The sequence below is a fragment of the Telopea speciosissima genome, chromosome 1 (assembly GCF_018873765.1).
Source record: "Telopea speciosissima isolate NSW1024214 ecotype Mountain lineage chromosome 1, Tspe_v1, whole genome shotgun sequence".
Classification (NCBI taxonomy): Eukaryota; Viridiplantae; Streptophyta; class Magnoliopsida; order Proteales; family Proteaceae; genus Telopea; species Telopea speciosissima.
In genome coordinates this window covers 78,987,724-79,007,158 of record NC_057916.1, presented here as the reverse complement: position 1 = coordinate 79,007,158, position 19,435 = coordinate 78,987,724, and the positions used below count along the sequence as shown (strand labels likewise).

At 40.7% G+C, this 19,435-nt stretch overlaps 1 protein-coding gene across 1 annotated transcript; it reads left to right on the top strand.

Annotated features, from left to right (window-relative positions):
• The first annotated feature begins 1,282 nt into the window (after positions 1-1,282).
• Positions 1,283-18,335, top strand: LOC122648962 (post-GPI attachment to proteins factor 3-like). Its single transcript, XM_043842293.1, has 6 exons — positions 1,283-1,299; positions 1,340-1,527; positions 16,104-16,365; positions 16,452-16,648; positions 17,236-17,423; positions 17,894-18,335. The coding sequence occupies exons 2-6, from the start codon at positions 1,379-1,381 to the stop codon at positions 18,178-18,180; spliced, it is 1,083 nt and encodes a 360-aa protein (XP_043698228.1). The 5' UTR covers positions 1,283-1,299; positions 1,340-1,378; the 3' UTR covers positions 18,181-18,335.
• The last annotated feature ends 1,100 nt before the right edge of the window (positions 18,336-19,435 follow it).

Genomic DNA, 19,435 nt, shown 5'->3' with positions numbered 1-19,435 from the left:
ATCGATCAAAAAAATCTAGACTGAACCAAACCAATCCTTATCGAATTGGGGTATGACGTGACCAGTTGAAAATTGAACCGCAACAAATTGACCGGTATCCAAATCGAATGAAACCAATGGAAAAATCGTTGAGTATGAGTTTATGAATAGATGAATTGATTATCCATTGATTTCAATATTAATGCAAAATATTTATGATTGTAAGGGGAATTGTTACAAATCTATGAGTATGAGATTATGAATAGAGAAATTGATTTGCAACAATGCTTCCATTGATTTCCTTGTTTAGTATACAAAATTAGTTGGGTAGTTAAATGAATGATATGATAATAAGGTTCGTTTTGAGATATCATTATTTGCTATCTTCTCAGTGATTAGTTACCTATTGATTTCAATATTAATTATCTTCCCCTTGCAATGATAAACAATGATTTAATTTATAACACTATTTATCTATTAATCTCAATATTATTTATCGATCTTTTGCTTACAATTTACGATTTCGATATTGGTTATCTTCCCTTTACAATTTATTCATCTATGTTCCGATTATAACATGAACATATCAAATTAATTTCCTTATTCCTAATTGGTTATTTTCTTGTTTGACTTAGAGAAGATGATTTAAAGTGCTTTTACCAAATCTTTCGTCACTATAGGTTTAAGAATATAAGGTTTCATTATGGTTCAAGTCCGAAAAAAAGCTGATCTAAACTGGTACTAAAACGAAACTGGTAAATCGAAATTGACCAAAAATGAAAGTCCCCTAACGGTTTGGTTTTGGTCTCTCTCATTGCCTGATCGAAACCAAGCCAAACCGACCGTTTGACACCCCTAGATGGTGCCTTCAATTGAGTTTGAGATTTGAATTAAATTCTTATCGACACTGGTTGGTCCGAATCTTTATTGAATCGGAATCCGGTCCGGCCAATAACCACATTAGGTCAATCAAACACTCTGAGATGCTTTCTTGTGGAGCCAAAAATCCAAAGGACACGCGTACTGGCAAGTGCAATTGTTGGCTTATCCTTTGGTCCAGGGTACTAGGAAGCTCTAAACACCTCTGATGCTGAACTGCACAGCACAGCTTTTCTCATGGGCTCGAAACCCAAACCTCGAACGAAACTTTTGATTTGATGCCAAGCGAACAAAACTCCCCATTGTTCCTCTTCTTAATCTGCGTTCTTAGGGCTTCGAGTCTCTTGCTCTTTTCAAGTTCTTCTTCGTTCTTTATTCAATTCCTAAAATGAAACCCTTTCCCCCCCCCCCCCCTTCTACTATTACAGTGGAATCGGAGAAGTTTTTACTACAGCTGACTAGGTCTTGATGTCGTAGAAAATAATCACTCTTCATCTTTTGCCACATTCTACTGCTGTTGATGCGCTTCTGGTGTTCTGGATTCTCTAGTTTTCGAGATATCTTTTTGATTATGATGGCAGATCGTTTCAGGATTGTGTTTTTCGCGGCGTTTTATTGTTTCATTGGAGTTCTCAACGCTAGCGCTGGTGACTCAGATCCAGTTTACAGGTAGACTTTGTGTGTGAGTGTGTGTGCGTGTATTTATTTTTTTCCCCACTTGATGGCTTATAATTTAGTTTTGTGAGTTTTGGATTCAGTTAGTTTGGTTTTGTCACTCTTGTGCTGTACTTGCTCGGAACCTGGTTTGGGTTTCAGATTTGTTATGAATACTGGACTTCAAGCTAAATCAACGAACAAACTCTACACTTGTTGCGTGAGAGGGGAATAAAACCTGTAAAAACCTGGTCATTGCTCTTAATTTTTGTGTGTTTTTGACTTTTGAGTTAGAATATGGGTTACATTAAGCAAAGGAAGTCATAGTTTTCGCCATTCATTGAACGGCCGGATTGCGATGAGAACCATGAAGTTTAGTTTGGATACCTTTAAATAAGCTAGTTGAAGCTGAAATTCATTGATGTTCAGAACATTCTCAAGATCTGAATACAACATGACATGGAGGGGTAAGTCAACCGACTTTTAAATGATGATCAACTGGCTGGCACCATTAGGGCATCAGACAACCAGGGAAAATAGAGGTGGGTGGTTATATTATGAAGTGAAGCGAAATAGAAGAAACTGAAGCGACCAGTTTTACTGATTCTTTGGCCTTTTTTCATGGCATTGAAGTTCATTCCGCTTGTTATGATTTGTTGCTAGCTGAACGTATAGGAATAGTGATACAGTGGCTTTGCTTGTGTTGGTGTGTCCACTTTATGTGGTTGAAAAATCACATAACATCACTGAATATACATTTCATGTCTGCTTAACTTCTTCCTGAATGAGGAATCTTTAATGATGTTTCTGTATCATATGATTGTGTTTTTAAGTTGTATTTTTGGCATAACTCGATTGCTTGAACATTCTACATACAGTGACTTCTATGGGGCTTTCTGAGACTTAGGATCAAGTTTTGTGTACAGATAAGAGTGAATCTGACTGGATCTTCTATGGTTCATTTTCTGTGTATGTTTTGTGTTATGATTTTCAGTTACTAGCAGAACCAAGTTATATTACGATGTTGAGAACCTGATCTGATTCTGAATATTGGAGGTGTAAACAAGTAACAATTATTTAAAACTTTGTATGATTATCCGAATAGATGCTACAAAGTGATATATTTGTTTAGAGTCACAAATTGACTCTTTGGCTTAATACCCATATGATATATTTGGCTATATTTATCTATATAAGCTATCTGAAAAGATGGTTTAATTTACACTTGCACAGTAAGTTCCACCATAACATCAATCTCTGACTCTGTTGGCCTCAAATTCCACTTCGATTGCATGTCTTGAAGACCTTTGAGCTAGGGGCTCGTATCAAGGAATCTTCAGGGGGATCTCAAGAATAAGTGAATAACTGATTCTAGTAATGGTGTAAAATTTCAAACCCCTGCTGCTGGCATGCGGATTATTGTTTCTATTCTTACCACAGGTGCAAACAGAATGATTTTTTCTGTATGGATGGGAAGAGTGGTGCCAAGGCATGGAGTCGTAGTCAAATCTCAAGTAGATATCCATATCCAGCATTCTGATGCTGTCATGTGGAGTATGCTGATTAATTGACTGAATATGCAAACTGAAGAGTTGTACATATGGATGGAATGAGATTCAGCAATATAGCCTTTTCACCGGAAAAAGAGGAGATTCATAGAGCGGAATTGAAGCAGATATCTTTATTTTCACGTTATGGATGAGTGTGCTACAGTAGAGCCTTACAAAGTGATCCAAGCAGATGTCAATTTGCCTTGGGGGGGGGTTGTTAATTGACAATAGTCGTTGCCTTTATGTAATTATGTGTTCTTACTAGCTGACTATATTTGGGGAAAACAGGTTGATCTGTCCTGCAAAAATCCTTATTGTTTCTCTTAATTTTCTTGATAATAGGTTAGATTCCATTTCTGTTTATGCCATTGCTCAGAAATATTGTTGTTTTTGGTTCAGTTACTGATTGAGAGATGAAAAAAATAGTTTGTAAGTCATTCATTAAATGATATTTGTAGACAGGAGGTTCCTGAGTTTTGCATAGAGGTAAGGAGACAAGCTTCCTTCAAAGGCTAGCGGCTTGATTAGAAGAAACTTCCACTCCCACACCCCCTCCCCCCCCCCTCCCCCCAAAAAAAAAAAAATAAAAAAAAATTGTGCAATCTGCTGATGGTAGTTTACACCACTTATGGGAGACGGTTCCCTATATTTGTTGAACTGTGTTCAACACACTGAGAGGCAGGGGGTGAATCAGTGTATTCAAATTTTTATCACCAAACTAGATTCCCTGAGCCAACATTGTCAGAGTGCACTGAATTGCAATATTCTGTGTTCACCATTGGCTGGAGCTGTTCAATTTTACCAGTTACAGTTCGCATGCACTTTCGCCTTCAACCAAAAATGGCCAGACCTACCAGGAGATGCATGCCCATCCTGCAAAACCAAATACACTCGAATACAAGACACACAACCACAACACACAACTTTTACTTGGTTCGGCGAGTTGCCTACATCCATGGAGCAATACCCCCTTAGGGTTTCATACATGCTCAATAGACTATTGAATATCAACTGCAACAACAGCTAGGAATCCTCCCCTTCTGTCCTTGATCATACAAAGACAAGTGCTCCAACCCTCACTAGCCACAGCCACTACTATGAGTGTCTAGCTACAACTAGACAAATTATCAAACACCTTGTGAGCACCCACTCCAAGGTCCCTTACAATGATAAAGATTAACATATAACCTCCCACTCAATTACAGTCCATAACTAGGTATTACAACTCAAATCACTTATACATGGTCAAATTCAACAAAGGGATTAGAGATGACCAAAGTGGATTAATCACTTGAAGAACATCGCACTTCTATCCTCAATTTCACCTCCAATGGCTCTAGACTAGCCAAAACAATGCTCACCAATCAATTTGGAATGATCCCAATGTCCCCAACATGCAATGCAAGCTTCTCTTCAAATTTTGGGAATTTGGGCTTCTCTTCAGACAAAAACAACTATCTAACAGTGTTCTTCTCATCCTTGTGAGCACACACCAACTTGAACCACTCAATTTTGAGCTAAAATATTCAAGTTATGGCCAAAATAAGAACTAGGGGCAAAATGGGCAGTTGGAGTTACAGTTCGCAGCGTAACGAGTCCGGGCGGTTAGAATTTGGGCAGTCTGATCTTAACCCAAAACGCGGGCCAAATATTGGCCATCGGATGACCTCAGATCTGTCACTCACTTGCAGACGAAATCTAGGCGTTTCGAAGGTATCTTAGTCGACCGCAACCATAGTTATCAAGGCGTCGCCATGGCGTCCAGGCTCCTTGGTCGCCTTGGACGCCTTGGGCGCCATGGCAGGCGCCTTGCCGCCATGGCGGTGTCGCCTTGAATTTTGACCATCTAAAACGCCATGGCCGCCTTCCCGCCTTGATAACTATGACCGCAACCTATACCCGCAACACACTGAATTTTTGTGAATCACACCCTTTATGTCTTCGTAAATGGCTGCACACGACTGCATCTATGCGCACCACCCAGCGACACCGAAACAGAATCTCACTCTGCCGCTTTTTCTCAGTGAAGCGCTGTTCCATAGCACCCCATACTCCTGACCAACCACAGATCTAGCGCAAGCATCATTAATGTCCGATCCGCTCTGCCCCTTTCAATTGGAATTATTTCGATTCAACGCTTCGAAACATTCTAGAACTGAATAAAAAATTACAAAACACATTCTCAGAACCCCAACTTCCCAAGAGCTATGTATCTTGGCTCTTCTCCTTGACATTTAATTGAATCCAAGGACTTAGAATTTTTTTCGAACTTAGACCTTGTGGCCATAAGACCTGCTAGTATTGTGGCATTGCCTGATATGGCACACCCGCATGCGGGGGCCTCCGCAGGCATGCCGCCCAGCACGTGGGGGGGGGCTGCCACTTGCTTGTGCCACGCCATGAGGGCCATGCCCCTGGCCTTGACCCACGTTGCTGTGGCCCCAATGGCCTGCATGCAAGGCACCCACATGTGCTTTCATGGGCCTTGCCATGTGCCTGCTGTGAGGTCTCTAGGCTGCCTTGGTGTGCATATAGGTAGTCATGGAGCAACCATGTGTGCATGGGTGTGCTGCTGTGGCTGCAGCCACGGTGCCCACCTGTCCACCTTGGTGCCACATGTGCTATCACCTGCCATGTGGCTGGCTACCATGTGGCATAGATAGATTGCCACTTGCCACTTCATCTCTTTGCACCAACCATGTGTGGGGCCCACACTTAGTGTATTTGTCAGATCACCTTACCAACAATGAACTGCATACTCCAACCACTCCCAGGCCCATTCCAGCACTTTTGCAACTAAACCAAAATGCCCCTGAGCTGTCAAATCACTCCAAACAGGCCTGCACCTAAATCACTGCTGAAAGACCTCAATCACTGTATTGCTGCCCACAATGACGACACATACACTCTGAACACTGTACACTGTACACTGCCACAATGCCGTATGTCTAACAATCTCCCCCTTTGGTATTTTTGGCAACACATTCTCAACAGTGACCTCTCTCCCCCTTTGGCACAATACCAAAGGCTAACATAAACTTCCCCTACAGAGAAGTTTCCCTATTGGAGTGCCCACTGCATCTTCCCAATCCTATGAGGGAATATGTAAGCTCCCCCTATGTCCATACACTCATCAGTGCTTGGGAATGGTAACCACACCCAGCTTCTCCCTGAGTCTCTCAAAGGTCCCCCTGGGTAATGGTTTAGTAAAAATGGCTGCAATCTTCTCTGTTGTGGTTATGATTTATGAACTCCAACGTGATCTCCCATGCATTGACCTTTTCTCTTAATAAATGGTACCTGATAGCTATGTACTTGGTCGTAGAGTGCATCATTGGGTTCTTGGAAATGTTGATTGCACTTGTATTGTCACAGTAGATTGTCACTAGCTTACTTTGTTCTACGTTCAAGTCCTTAATCATCTTTTTCATCCACAGGACTTGAGTGCAACTGGTAGAAGCTGCAATGTACTATGCCTCATAGTTCGAGGTCTCGCAAGATCTCGGTACTTGTTTTTTTCTACAACTGAGTCGAACCACACACGAAACAGGAAAACAACAATGTTTCGTTCTAATTTTTGGTATCTCACTGGAATTTTGTATCGGTTGCAATGTTACAAACTGCCTTCTATAAATACCACGACTTGACTATTCTCGATCGAAATTTCGACCTGACCTTGGTGGACTCGATTGTTTTCGCCAGTTTCTGAAGACCCCCCCCCTCCCCAAATCTCCTATTTGCTCCAAAACTTACCCAAACAAGCTTGGAACAAGAGGATTTATTGCTCAACAACCACATTTGGAGGGATAGGGGTGACTTGGTAGTTGTTGGTTTATATTGTTGAATCATGAATGTTGACTCAAAATATATTTAACTCTATGTAACAAAGAATGTTAGATGTATGATTTATGAAATGGTTTATATTTTGATGTCTTTTCATTTCTATTGCTTATTTAAGTTGTTTTACTTATATGTGTTCTAATAATAAAGGTTGTGTGGAATATGCCATTATCAATAATTCAGTGTACATATATATATATATATATATATATATATATATATATCATAGTTGTCACGGCGATCCAAGTCGGTGGAGGGGTGTCATTTCGATATATCTACATGTCGCCTGCCATGGCGAGCATGTCGACCATGTTTTATTTTTTATTTTCTCTATTTTTAATGGTTTAATAGATGTATATTCAAGCCATGTTTTATTTTTTCTCTATTGTTTCTCAAGTTTTAAGGATGGCAATCTTGTAATTAAGCAGAATCTAAGAAAGGGCATAAAAGGGTTTTGATTTAATGACTAAGGGTAAACTTGGAGGGATGTGTAAAGTATGGACAAAGGGGAATAAAAGAAGAGAAGGGTACTTTAGGAAAAAGGAAAAAAGAAGGGTTTGTAATAACCCTCGATCGGATTTATGGTTATCTTCAACCTTATGACTTCAGCTTGGGACAGAAAAGGCAAAGTACGAAGGAGATAACTCCTTCAACTCTTCTCGGTCCAGTCTAAACCTTCAAGCAAAGCATCGCCACATCATGTTCTATCAATTCCAGCAAGAACTCATCACAGAAATCAACTAAGCAAGGAGTATTTAATTCCTGGAATCAGATCTGGCGACTTCTTAGTTGCAAAACAGAGACAGAGAGACAGGAAGAAGAAATCGAAGAGGGAAAGAGAGATAGGAAAGAAGAAATAAAGAAGAAATAAAGAAGAAATCGAATAGGGAAGGCAGAAATCGAAGAGGGAAAGAGAGATAGGAAGAAGAAATCAAAGAAGGATGCCATGGCGTAGGTCGCCATGCAGGCTTCTCCAGCGCCAGGACGCCATGACAACTATGATATATATATATCCTCATCCAAAATCTTTGTCACTGTCCTCCTTTTTCTTGTCTTGTTCTTGATAGGCCACGAAAAAGCTTCACTGTAACCACTGTCAGACTCATCTACTGAGTCAACATCTGAAGTGTCAGTCCTTTGTGACAAGACTTCTTTTCTCTAGCTTGTCTCTCAAGTTTGGCAATTTCTTCTTTTCTCCTTTGGTTCTTCATCATCATCACTGGGGTTCTTTTTCTTGTGGGGACACTTGGATGCAAAGTATCCCACTGCTCTACAGTTGAAGCATTTGAGTAGGAGCTTGCCCTTGTACTTGCTTCTACCTCTAGTGAGTTTCCTTACAAAGTTTGCCTCATCTTCATCTTTACTGTTGGCTTCCTTATCTGTGTCATCCTTGATGTCAAGCCGTAGATCAGCCAATATTGTCTAACATATATGAAATTGAACTCCATCCATCATATATAACCCCTACTTTTCCAAAATTTGTAGAAGGAAAATGCATTTTCTAAAACAGAAAACTAAAAAAATAATTCAAAACAAATAAATAATCCGACTCCGTGGTCGGTGGATCAGGTCATTCTATTGCACATAAAAACTTGAAACAAATCTACTATGTTTACTAGTATATGTACAAAAAGAAAAGGATTTGGGGTTTACCTTCAAGCTTGAATCTTCTAATCCAAGGTGTAGATGTGTTGTTTGGAGATGATAAATCCAAACTCCAAGTGAAGAATAAACAATTTTGAGCAAAAAAGGCAGTTTTTAGCCAAAATAAGGTTGTTGGAGTTGAAACCTGTGATACTTCAGAGCTCTTGGTCGAAATGTTCAAAATATGGGATATTTCAATTGAGATGAGGTACTTTTAGCAACTGGTTCAACCAGTTTGGACCGAAATTGGTCGAAACAGTCTAAAACGCCGTAATTTGGGTTGAAATGGGCGAAACCTGGTCAAAACCAGGTACAATGTAGTATAGTGGTATAGTTTCGTCTCAGTTTCTTGCGAAATCGAGTTATCTCGGTCGAAACTTGATTTAGAACAATGTTGTGGACAGGTAGTGCATGCCACTATCAATTCACATGGTGTTGCCAAGATGTAGAATAAATTTTTGAAGAAGAAAAGATGGAATTCAGAATTTTGACAGAGGGTTGAAAGGGGATCTGACGGAAAAAGGTTGAAAAAGTACTGGACAGATAGTAATACAAGGAGATAAGATTGAGTTGGATTGCTAAATTTGACAGATGATCAGCGTCTCATGGACCTTTTGAGATGGACATAATGCAGGACTGGGTGATGCAGTATTCTGCCAGCAGAAAGAAGAGGATGAAAATAAGATCCTGCGGGTTGGGCTGGTTTGGTCCAGATCTGAGTCTGTTTTTGGTTCGGTCTGGTTCATTATTGAACCAGGTTTTTTAAAAAAAAATCACAAACCACTCCCTGTGATCGCTCTCCCATCCTCTATCAATCGATCTGCATCAGGACACCATGTCCGTTGGCTTCTGCCGGCCCACGGAATCTTTGGGTGGCACTTCTAAGCTTCATTTTGTAAAAAAAAGATTTATTGAAGGGTACTTTTCCATTTTCATCACTCATTCTAGTGAATGTATCTATTTTTTGTTCAATTTAAACAAAAAGCCTCTCAAAAGTTAACAGTTAAAAACTTAAAAATCATGACACTGTTGCCTAAAGTAAATCATATAGTAGTGATGCAGGTGCACTACTTTGGACCGACCCAAACCCGTTTGGGAACCCAAACCGAGAACCGGGTCCAAATATGGGTTTTAGTCTAGTAGATATTTAGGATTTTTATTTATTTTATTGGGATAATTATGTAAGGAGAACTTTTAATTTGGGTAGGATATGTAGGAGATAGCAAGTTATTTCAGTTTCAGTTTTAGATTCTAACAGGGAGTCGTTGAGTCTTTGGTTTTTGTTTTTGTCAACGTAAAGAGATCACCTTTTATGCATGGGAATACAATAGTATGATTATGATTAATGATTGGGGTAAACTTGTTAGTTTCTTTACTTTTAAAGAGGTCTGGTCATATGAGTTGCAACAAGAGTCTTTCGGTATTAGGGAAGCTGCTTAGCGTCCATACAAATTTTACTTATTTAAGATAGGTTTCTTAATAGGTTCACAGTAGGTGTCTATTGGTTTAAATCAAATATAAATATTGGGGGTGGGGTCGGGTCAGATTTATTTCAGTTTATGACTTGGACTTTTGTTTTAGATATACAGAATGGTAATGTTTGTCTTCTATCCTAATGTTTGATGGCCATACCTACTATGCTGTTCATGGTGAATAATGTTCTATTTTCTCTCTTTTCGTCAGCCTCCACTGTTCTTATCAGCTGATGGTAGTCTTTTTTCTTCTCCAGTTTCTACTCTCTGATCGATTTTTTTTCTTCAACCTCCGCTGTTCTTTTCTGCTGATTGTTTTTCCTTTTCCACTCCGGTTTCTACTTTCCAGATAAATTTTTTTCATTAATTCAGTTCAGTACTCATATTTCCTTTCAATAATTTATGTTATTTTGCTTACGAACCTACTTCTAGTTTGGCCATTACGTTTGTGGATTGTGCTGCATCAAATTGGTGTAAGAGCGAGATCCTACTGTTAAACATGCAGTCTGATAATGATATGCTGGAGCTCAATACCTTCAAGGCTGATGGTGGAGAAACCAAAAAAGCTCCGTATAAGTTCAATGGTTATGGTACTATTAGAAGGGAGTTGGATACTATGTACTTGCTCATGGAACATACCAGTTTTATCTGCATGCAAAGTCTGTGGGACCCCAGACATGGAAACAACTTTTCTTTTTTATCTCTCGAACAAGTGGATTTGATGGAGGAGAATATCTGTCAGGTTAAAGAGAAAGTTTCTATGCATGGAGTACATCAATGTGATAGGATGGGTCAAATGTGGTCATATCTAAATGGCTGGGTCAGTAATATAATTTTCTTCTAATTTTGGTCCAATTTTTCTTCTAAATTTGAAAAGACCTGGTTGTGTGAGATGTTAGTCACCTTTTCCTGTTAGTTTAGGTCTCTTTCAGGTAAAATAGACCACATTTTATGGGTGCTAGGAAAGATATTTAGCTTCTGTTGCAACAGAAAACTGACTTTCCGCAGATATGAGCTGTGCTATGTGAGGTTCCTGTGGAAAACAAAGAAGAAGACACCGTGAGAGGGCCGGAGCTGTGTCCGGCAAAGACTCTCCGATGGTTAAATGAGCTTCCTCGCAACTGAAGGGAATAACAGAGCAATATCACAAGAGTGTAGTGTGGTAATTGTATCATCCCTTGCCCTGTGAGGGAGGTTCTATTTATATTGGCTGACCAGTAGCTTGAGTAGGGGGAGAGAGCCCTTCTCCGATACGCACTCTTTCCAAATTAGTAGCTTCCTTTTAGGAGTAGGGGTTATTCTTGGAGAGTCTGTTTGAGGGAAGCTTCTATATCTTGTAGATCCACTAGGATTCCTTCCCTTAGTTAGGAGCTAGAAGCGTGGGACTTCTTGATTTCCTATTTGGAGTGCGTTTCCCTGCCTTGGTATTTAGTTCTTCGAAGGTTTACATTTTGGGAAAGTCGGGCCGGAGATCCGGTGGATCATGTTTCCCATTTTGTGTATCCACGTGTCTTGTTATGAGTGGTGGAGATATTTTACCCGTAACAGAGGCCCCCCACTCCCTGGGAGTAGTTCTCTTAAGGGATACGAGCTATGAAATCCACAAGCTGCCCTGAGGTCATCCTCTCTCACGATACTTCCTCTCATCCCCCCGTCTCTTCTTCTCTCTTCATCCAAGATCAGAATCTGATCTTGAAACCTTCCTATGAACTAGATCTGATCTCTCTATTACAGATCTAAACCTTCCACCTGCGTCATATGGGCTAAAATAGAAATATAGAAACTCAAGATCGAACAAAATATGGAAGCCCAGAACTTCCAATCAGTACAACAGATTTGACCAAAATTTTAATGATATGTGACTTGGGAATAGAAGAACACAATCCCAAAATATTGCTTCAATCTACTGGTGGGATGATCAAATCTTTTAGAACCCTTTTTCAAATCTAGAACCTTGAAAAACATAGTACCGCCTGCAATGATTTTGTAGGAACCATGAATCATATCAGCATCACAGCAAAGTAGTCTTCATCAGATAAAAAAATCCCTTGTTTTACATATTAGATTAACCAAGGGAACCCATTAACCACAAACACACACACACACACACATACACACATATATATATATATATGTATATATATGAGGGCGGTCCTTGGTGCAACAGTAAGTTTGCTCCATTGTGATCAAGTGGCATGGGTTCGAGTCTGGAAACAGCCTCTCTGCGAAGCAGGGGTAAGGCTCTGTACATTATGACCCTCCCAGGCCCTGCAGTGGCAGGAGCCTCGTGCACTGGGTACACCCTTTATACACACACACACGAAATTCTTGAAATATTCTCAATCAGGAGAAGAGGACAACCTTGGGTTATTGACGAATATTGCTCTGATTATTGTAATATTAGATCAACAGTGACCAATTCTCCTGCCTCTGTACTATCCCTTTCCTTTCCCCCAACAATACCACACCTCCTTTTGATTTTCCTGCTGTGACAAGCGAACACACCATCCAAAAAGAAAAAAGAGTCAAAAACCTTTCCCAACCTACTACTACCGCTGAAACCCCAAACATACTTACACACCCCCTTCGACCCCTTACGCAATTCCCAGAGAGCTAGAGGTATTGAACCAAAAGAAGAAGAAGAAGAAGAGCAGATAGTGCGAGAGGTATCGAACCAGAAGAAGAAAGCATACCTGGTTTCAGAAGCTGTAACCATGGTTTGACTCCCTCCTTCTCGGTGTTCCAATCGTCGTGAGCTGGAGTTTCCCTTGTCAGAGTCAACCTCCTGCTGGTTTCTCCGCTGAAACTCCAGAGTTTGAAGGAGACTCATTTACCTCTCCAATAGTCCAATCTCTCTTGCGATAAGTCTCCATTATCTTTTTTTTTTAATCTCTCCGGGCATTCAAGAGGGAGTGGACTATTGAACCATTGGTCCAACGACCGCAGAAGCATGAGAATGGGAACAGCAACGGTACACCCAAGCATCGGGGGGAAAGATTACCAGTCTTAGTGCCGCGGTAGCCCGTTTATATAGGGTGGTCTACGATCAGCTTTTCTTGCTGCTGATCATAGACCACCCTTATGATTAGAGTAGGCCTTTTCTTGCTGGGGCACGTTAGCGACATGTAGTTTCCTTCGCTGCTAGCGTGCACTTCCGTTTTCTACTTGTACTTATTACTCTTACACTTTTTTGTTTTCCAGAATTGCCCCCAACCTCTATCCTCATTATAATTTGACATTTTTTTTTCACCTCCAAGTTTGCCCCTCCCATTATACTTTAGAACCCTCTTGTGTTTTTCTAATTAAATTCTAAATTACGGAACTGCCACCCAATTGCGCCTTTCACATTATTTACAATTCTGCCATTGTTATTATCAACCCATTAGCTTCACGATTTGAGTACCCTCTTATTTGTGTGGACCCATACCGATTTCGAATACAACCCTGGCCATGGATTCTTTTGTGTTCTAGTTCAGAGTTCAAGTGCCCAATGGAAAGCTTGCTATGTTATTTATTGATGAAGGGCAAAGCTACAATTTTGTATCATGATCTGTTGTGGATATGTTGTCGAAGACCAACCAAATCATTATTAAGTCTAAGGATTATATATGCGTTGAATTCTCCATTTCTCAGTATTTTGACAGTGCATACTGTGAAGTGTTTGGTTCTCAGCGCATTAAATTGTGTTATGCATGGTTGGAAGAATGAAAAGGCATCGTTGATTGTGACAGAAACTTGTGCTCCCTACATTCTTTTCACATGCGTCAGAAATTCATTCTTCATGGGTTAGTTGATGAAGTGTGCTCAAAGCCAAGAAAGACAGCACCAGTGATGCAGCCTCAAGCCCTCAACCAGAACAGCAAATAGTGGCAAAATAAGATGAGAAGATTGTGGATCAGGTAATGTCGGTATCCAGTGTAGTCAAAGCTATTCCATATCATGAGTTCGTTCTTCCCCATGATTTCCCAGACATGAATGCATCCCCCAAAGCTTCATATTTTGGATTTTCTTCAAGTTGCAGACATGGAACAGATGGCCCCCGCTTGTGAGCTTTTAATTCTTCCGTTCTACAAAACTCATGGATGAGTTTTCTTACTTTTCTCAACACCGGGGGAATTTATGTAGGTGCATTACTTTGGACCGACTCAAACCCGTTTGGGAACCAGGTCCAAAAATGGTAGTCTAGTAGGTACTTTTAGGATTTTTATTTATTTTTATTGGGATAATTATGTAAGAAGAACTTTTAATATGGGTAGGAAACGTAGGAGATAGATAGCAGGTTACTTCAGTTTCAATTTTAGAGTCTAACAGGGAGTCGTTGAGTCTTTGGTTTTTTTGTTTTCGCCCTTAAATACTTGCATTGTAACTAACGTGAGAATAGATTTGAACAATGGAATAGTGAATTGTTATTGAGTGGTTGTGTGGCCAAGTGATTGTGCGATCTTCTTCCACCCACCCACCCACCCACCCACCCACCCACCCACCATGTAGCTTCGTATACTCTGGGATGTACTCTTTGTTGGATCTGTTTGTTTGTGATTAATTCATTTAATGGTCCTCCTATATGTCACGATGGAGAGTAATTCAATTGGTTTCACTATCTTTTTATTTATCCTCAGAAGCGTTTTGTCTGATTTAGAATAGAGGGGCACAATTTGTAACTTCACCCTGTATAGAATCTTATGGAAAAATGGAGTCGTAGGGGTAAAATAGACAAAAAGAAATGATTAGTGGAGAACTTCGTAGACCGGTGGGGAGGCGGAGATGCGTACGATTCTCCTGTGATCGGCGGTAGAGGGAGAGGGAGGTTGAAGTGAGTGTGGGAAGTGTGAGCGGGAGAGGGAGGGTGAAGGTGAATGTGAGGGGAAGGCAAGGGGAGTGAGTACCTTCCGGCGAACCAAGGGAGTGAATTAGGTACAGGTTCGGTGCGATTAATTTCAGCTTGTATTGAACAATAAGATGGCTGGATGGGGAGCTGATCCAAATTCCCTCTTCACCCCCTCCCTCTCCGGCAGATTCCTCTCCTCCTTCTCCCAGTCGCACCTTCCCCGACCCAGTAGCATCGACCTCCCGCTGCAGGAATATACGGTCAGTATCTCTGCTGGAATCAAACCGTAACAGAAGTTGATCTGAAATTGCCCCAGCTCCGGCTCCTCCTCCGCCCTCTGCCCTCTCTGTCTCTAACTTTAAGGTTGTCGTGAGCCCCGTCGCGCACCGGTCTCCCGTCTCTGCCCCACTCTGCCTTGGCTTTTCATCTCGCCATTTTCTGAAGCAGAAAACCTATCTCCATGGCTGCTGCTCCAAATTACCAGCTTGCTCAAGCAAAGCGTCAAGTTTTCTGTAATCCCCCACCTTCAGATGTGAGTAGTTATGTATTCTAGATCCTAAATCGAGATGGGCTTGTTCTGTTGTGGTTTTTTAATATGAGTTTTTTGGGTGTGATTACACGATGAGTTTGAGTTTCATACATTGTTTTTTTTTAATAATAAAAACGAATGCCTCGGCGAAATATAGAGCGTTTGAAGAAAGAAGAGAGATGTAAGACAGCCGGACAGCATTTTGGGGGTGATGATTTCGATTGGTCGTACATTTTAGAGGGCAGGGGAGCAGCCCCGGAACCGGCGAGGGAGGAGGGCATGAAGGGTTTTCTTCTTTTTATCCTGTTTTAACCTTTGGATACTGTTTCTCTACACGATTTAATAAGAAAGTGAATTTCCAATTTTGACCCTCTACTCTAATTCAACAAAAAAATTTAGTGAAGAATATAAGAATAGTGAAACAATATAATTTACTCTCCGTAGTGATGTGGAAGAAAACCCTTCATTTAAATACGCAAGTATATTTGTTTATTTACCTGTCTTGGTAAATATTTATTTGTTTATGAGCTGATATTTTGGCCATGAAAGCCTTTATTTTGAAAAAAGGTTTACTCAATTTCATTACTGATGTGCATTTGTGTATTGTTCATTAAACATTTCTATGTTCTTTTGTCTGGCTCCATAAGCTGGATTTGCATGTGATGATCGGATTGTTTCTCGGGCTTATGATGATAGTGTTGATGTGGTAATGTATCTTTGCATGCCAGGGCTTGTGTAGTGCAGTGTGAGAAGACTGGTTGTGTGGCAGACAAATGCTTTCAGCACTGCAGATTTTCATCCAGTGGTGTCCCTGTTGATGGCTCCTGGTACATGCAGGAACCGCTATACAGGCAGTGGAAGCAGTGGGATTGCCAGAGTGACTGTCGGTATTACTGCATGGTTAATAGAGAGAAAGAAAGGGAGATGGCTGGCCAGAGACCGGTTAAATATCATGGGAAATGGCCCTTCAACCGTATCTTTGGGTTACAGGTTTGTCATGCTTCTAGGTTATTATCTGACTACTACCTAGGGGGCTGGAATGATTTCTTGATTGCCCATCTGTTTGGTGTTTTTAGGAGCCTGCTTCTGTGGCATTTTCTGCTTTGAACCTTGCAGTGCAGTTTCATGGTTGGGTGTCCTTTTTTATCCTGTTGTATTACAAGTTGCCTCTGAGACACAGTAAGAAAACATACTATGAATATACTGGCTTGTGGCATATTTATGGACTCCTGTCAATGAACTCCTGGTTCTGGAGTGCTGTTTTTCACAGTCGGTAAGGTTCGTTTTTTACTCATTCTCCCCCAACCCAAATTGTGTACGCTATTTGGAAGGATAAGCCAAAAGAGGGCAGGTCTCGGCACAACGGTAAGGTTGCTCCATTGCAATCTAGTGGTCATGGGTTCGAGTCAGAAACAGCCTCTCCACTAAGCGGGGTAAGGCTGTGTACATTATGAGTTGACCCTCCCCAGACCTGGCAGTGGCAGGAGCCTCGTGCACTGAATAAGCCCTTTTTTTATTTGGAAGGAGAAGCCAAAGTAGTAGGATGTGGGATTTTTTCCTTGTATGCTGTTCCGAGCCAAACAATTGGATACCTCATTGGCTCTCTATAAAACAATATTTAGTAAAGCAAAGATTTTGATTTCAATGTGGATTGATTGATTCTATCCTCCACACTTCAACATCTTCAATCAACTGCATTGAAGGGCTATCCATATGCATTTGCATGTTTTAGCCATCAAAATTGCTACTCTAATACATTCCTATGGGTAGGAGATGCCAAGGAATTGACATTGGTTTATGAGTTTTTCTTTATTTCTTTTATTTTTTTTCCATCCTTGATGAATATTTTATCATGCACAGAGACGTGGATCTAACTGAAAAGTTAGATTACTCTTCCGTGGTGGCATTACTAGGGTACACACTTATCCTGGCTATCCTACGAACTTTTAGTGTGAGGGACGAGTCTTCCAGAGTGATGATTGCTGCTCCACTAATTGCATTTGTGACAACCCACATACTATATCTCAACTTTTATAAATTTGACTACGGTGAGTATTTTCTGCTACTGCTGAAGCTCTGAGATATTGGAAGATGTGCTATTAAAGGAATTTAGTTCGAGTCTTGAAATCTAAAATTGGTGCAACACTTACAAGGTCTCTTCGCATCTTTGGGATGATGCATGTGGTTCTCATACCATCTATTAGGAAGCTGCAAGTTTTTCAGAGCTGGAAATACCATTATGTATGGATCATATTCCTGTCTAGTGAGACAGATATCTGTCAGCTACTTTGTCCCTGTCACATGTTTGCAACTTGTAGTGTGCATTGTACCAATATTCTTCTTTATCTAAAATGATTGAAATTTTCTGCCCACTGCAATCAATGGATGATTGCTTAAATCCAGATCCCGAGTCTACTGAACTTCTCAGTAAATGGACTGTTTATCTTGGGAAAATATATTAATTATGTTTTATTCTTATACTGTTAAGTAGACGTGATAATTTCTGGGAATCTCGCAGGACTGAACATGAAGGTCTGCATTGTAATGGGTGTAGCCCAGCTTCTACTGTGGGCGATCTGGGCAGGAATCACACGCCATCCTTCGCGGTGGAAGCTGTGGGTAGTCGTCGTGGGAGGAGGGCTTGCCATGTTATTGGAGATATATGATTTCCCTCCCTATTGGGGACACCTGGATGCCCATTCCCTATGGCATGCCTCCACCATCCCCCTTAGCTACCTTTGGTGGAGCTTCATCAGAGATGATGCCGAGTACAGAACTATGGACCTCGTGAAGAAGGCAAAATAGGTAATGCTGTCCTGACCTGATGCATTCAGTGATGAGAGATCAACACTGAATGGTATCCTGTTATGCCATGGTGACATCTTTGCTTTGTTGTAATAATTAGAACATATTTTTTCTCTGTTTTTTTTAACTGGGTAAGAATATTTTTCCTTTTGCCCCTTCCAGCATTTTCAAGCAAATGGTTGTAAGAGAATTTTTATTGTGAGAAACCTTTGGAATCATAGATTCTGTGTGGATATTGTGTTTTTGAGAGATGGTACGTTTTCTGGAATACTTTGTATCTTGACAGAAAGTTTATATTCAGATTTCAGGCTTTTGCAAATCAACTGATCCATGCGGCGAAGCGACAATTTACCCACTGGAAAGCATTCTGCTTTAGAATACAGTCTCACCGCTTTTATAGAGGCACAGAGCTATTACAAGAATTTTCTAACTAATCTGAGCAAAACTTTCTAACAATATTCTCTGATCTTGGTAACAGACTTAACGCTAACAGTCTTTTATATTTCACAACTAACATCTAACTAACACTGATAGCTTTCAGGGGGTACAGGTGGCCAAATAGAGCGGCGACTCTCTATACCATCCGGTGAATGCTCCACATGCTCCGGCGTTCCTTAGACAGGGATACTTTGATCAGAAATAGAGATGTACGAAGGTAGCTGAAGTCCCTATTCTACTCCCGATTTATGGGGTTGGGTTTTTTTAAATAAGAAAACGCAATTTTAGGTGGCGGAAAAGGGCTACCGCTGACCCATGGAGAAAACATCCATAGATTCTCCTTGCTCTGGTGACCATTACTCTGATGATCCGGTGCCTGGAAACCATGAAACTGGGGTGTCCGTTATGCAAACCAGTGGTTTTTTTTTTTGACCTTTTCTAATCGACCCAACAGCAGTCAGTCTCTGACCGTGATGAGTACCAGCAAACTCTTGGAACAGTCCGGCGACCCTTCCAGAGAGGGTCAAAGGCCGAAAACAAACCTGAAATCCGTTTCTATTGACCATGTTTCTCAGGTACAAGTTTCATTACTATTCCCTTGCAGATTACAAGGAAAATCACCGATCTGCGGGTCATTTTGCATGCATATGCCTGCATGCAGACCAACTGTTTTCACTATTAGACTGAGCTAATCAACTCCGCAGCAATCGACACTTATTAATCTAGTTTTGAAAAACCAAAAGGGTGCTATGCTAGCCCATCCAAAAGGAAATCTTACATATAACATACCAATCCCAACAAAATCTCCCTCTTATAT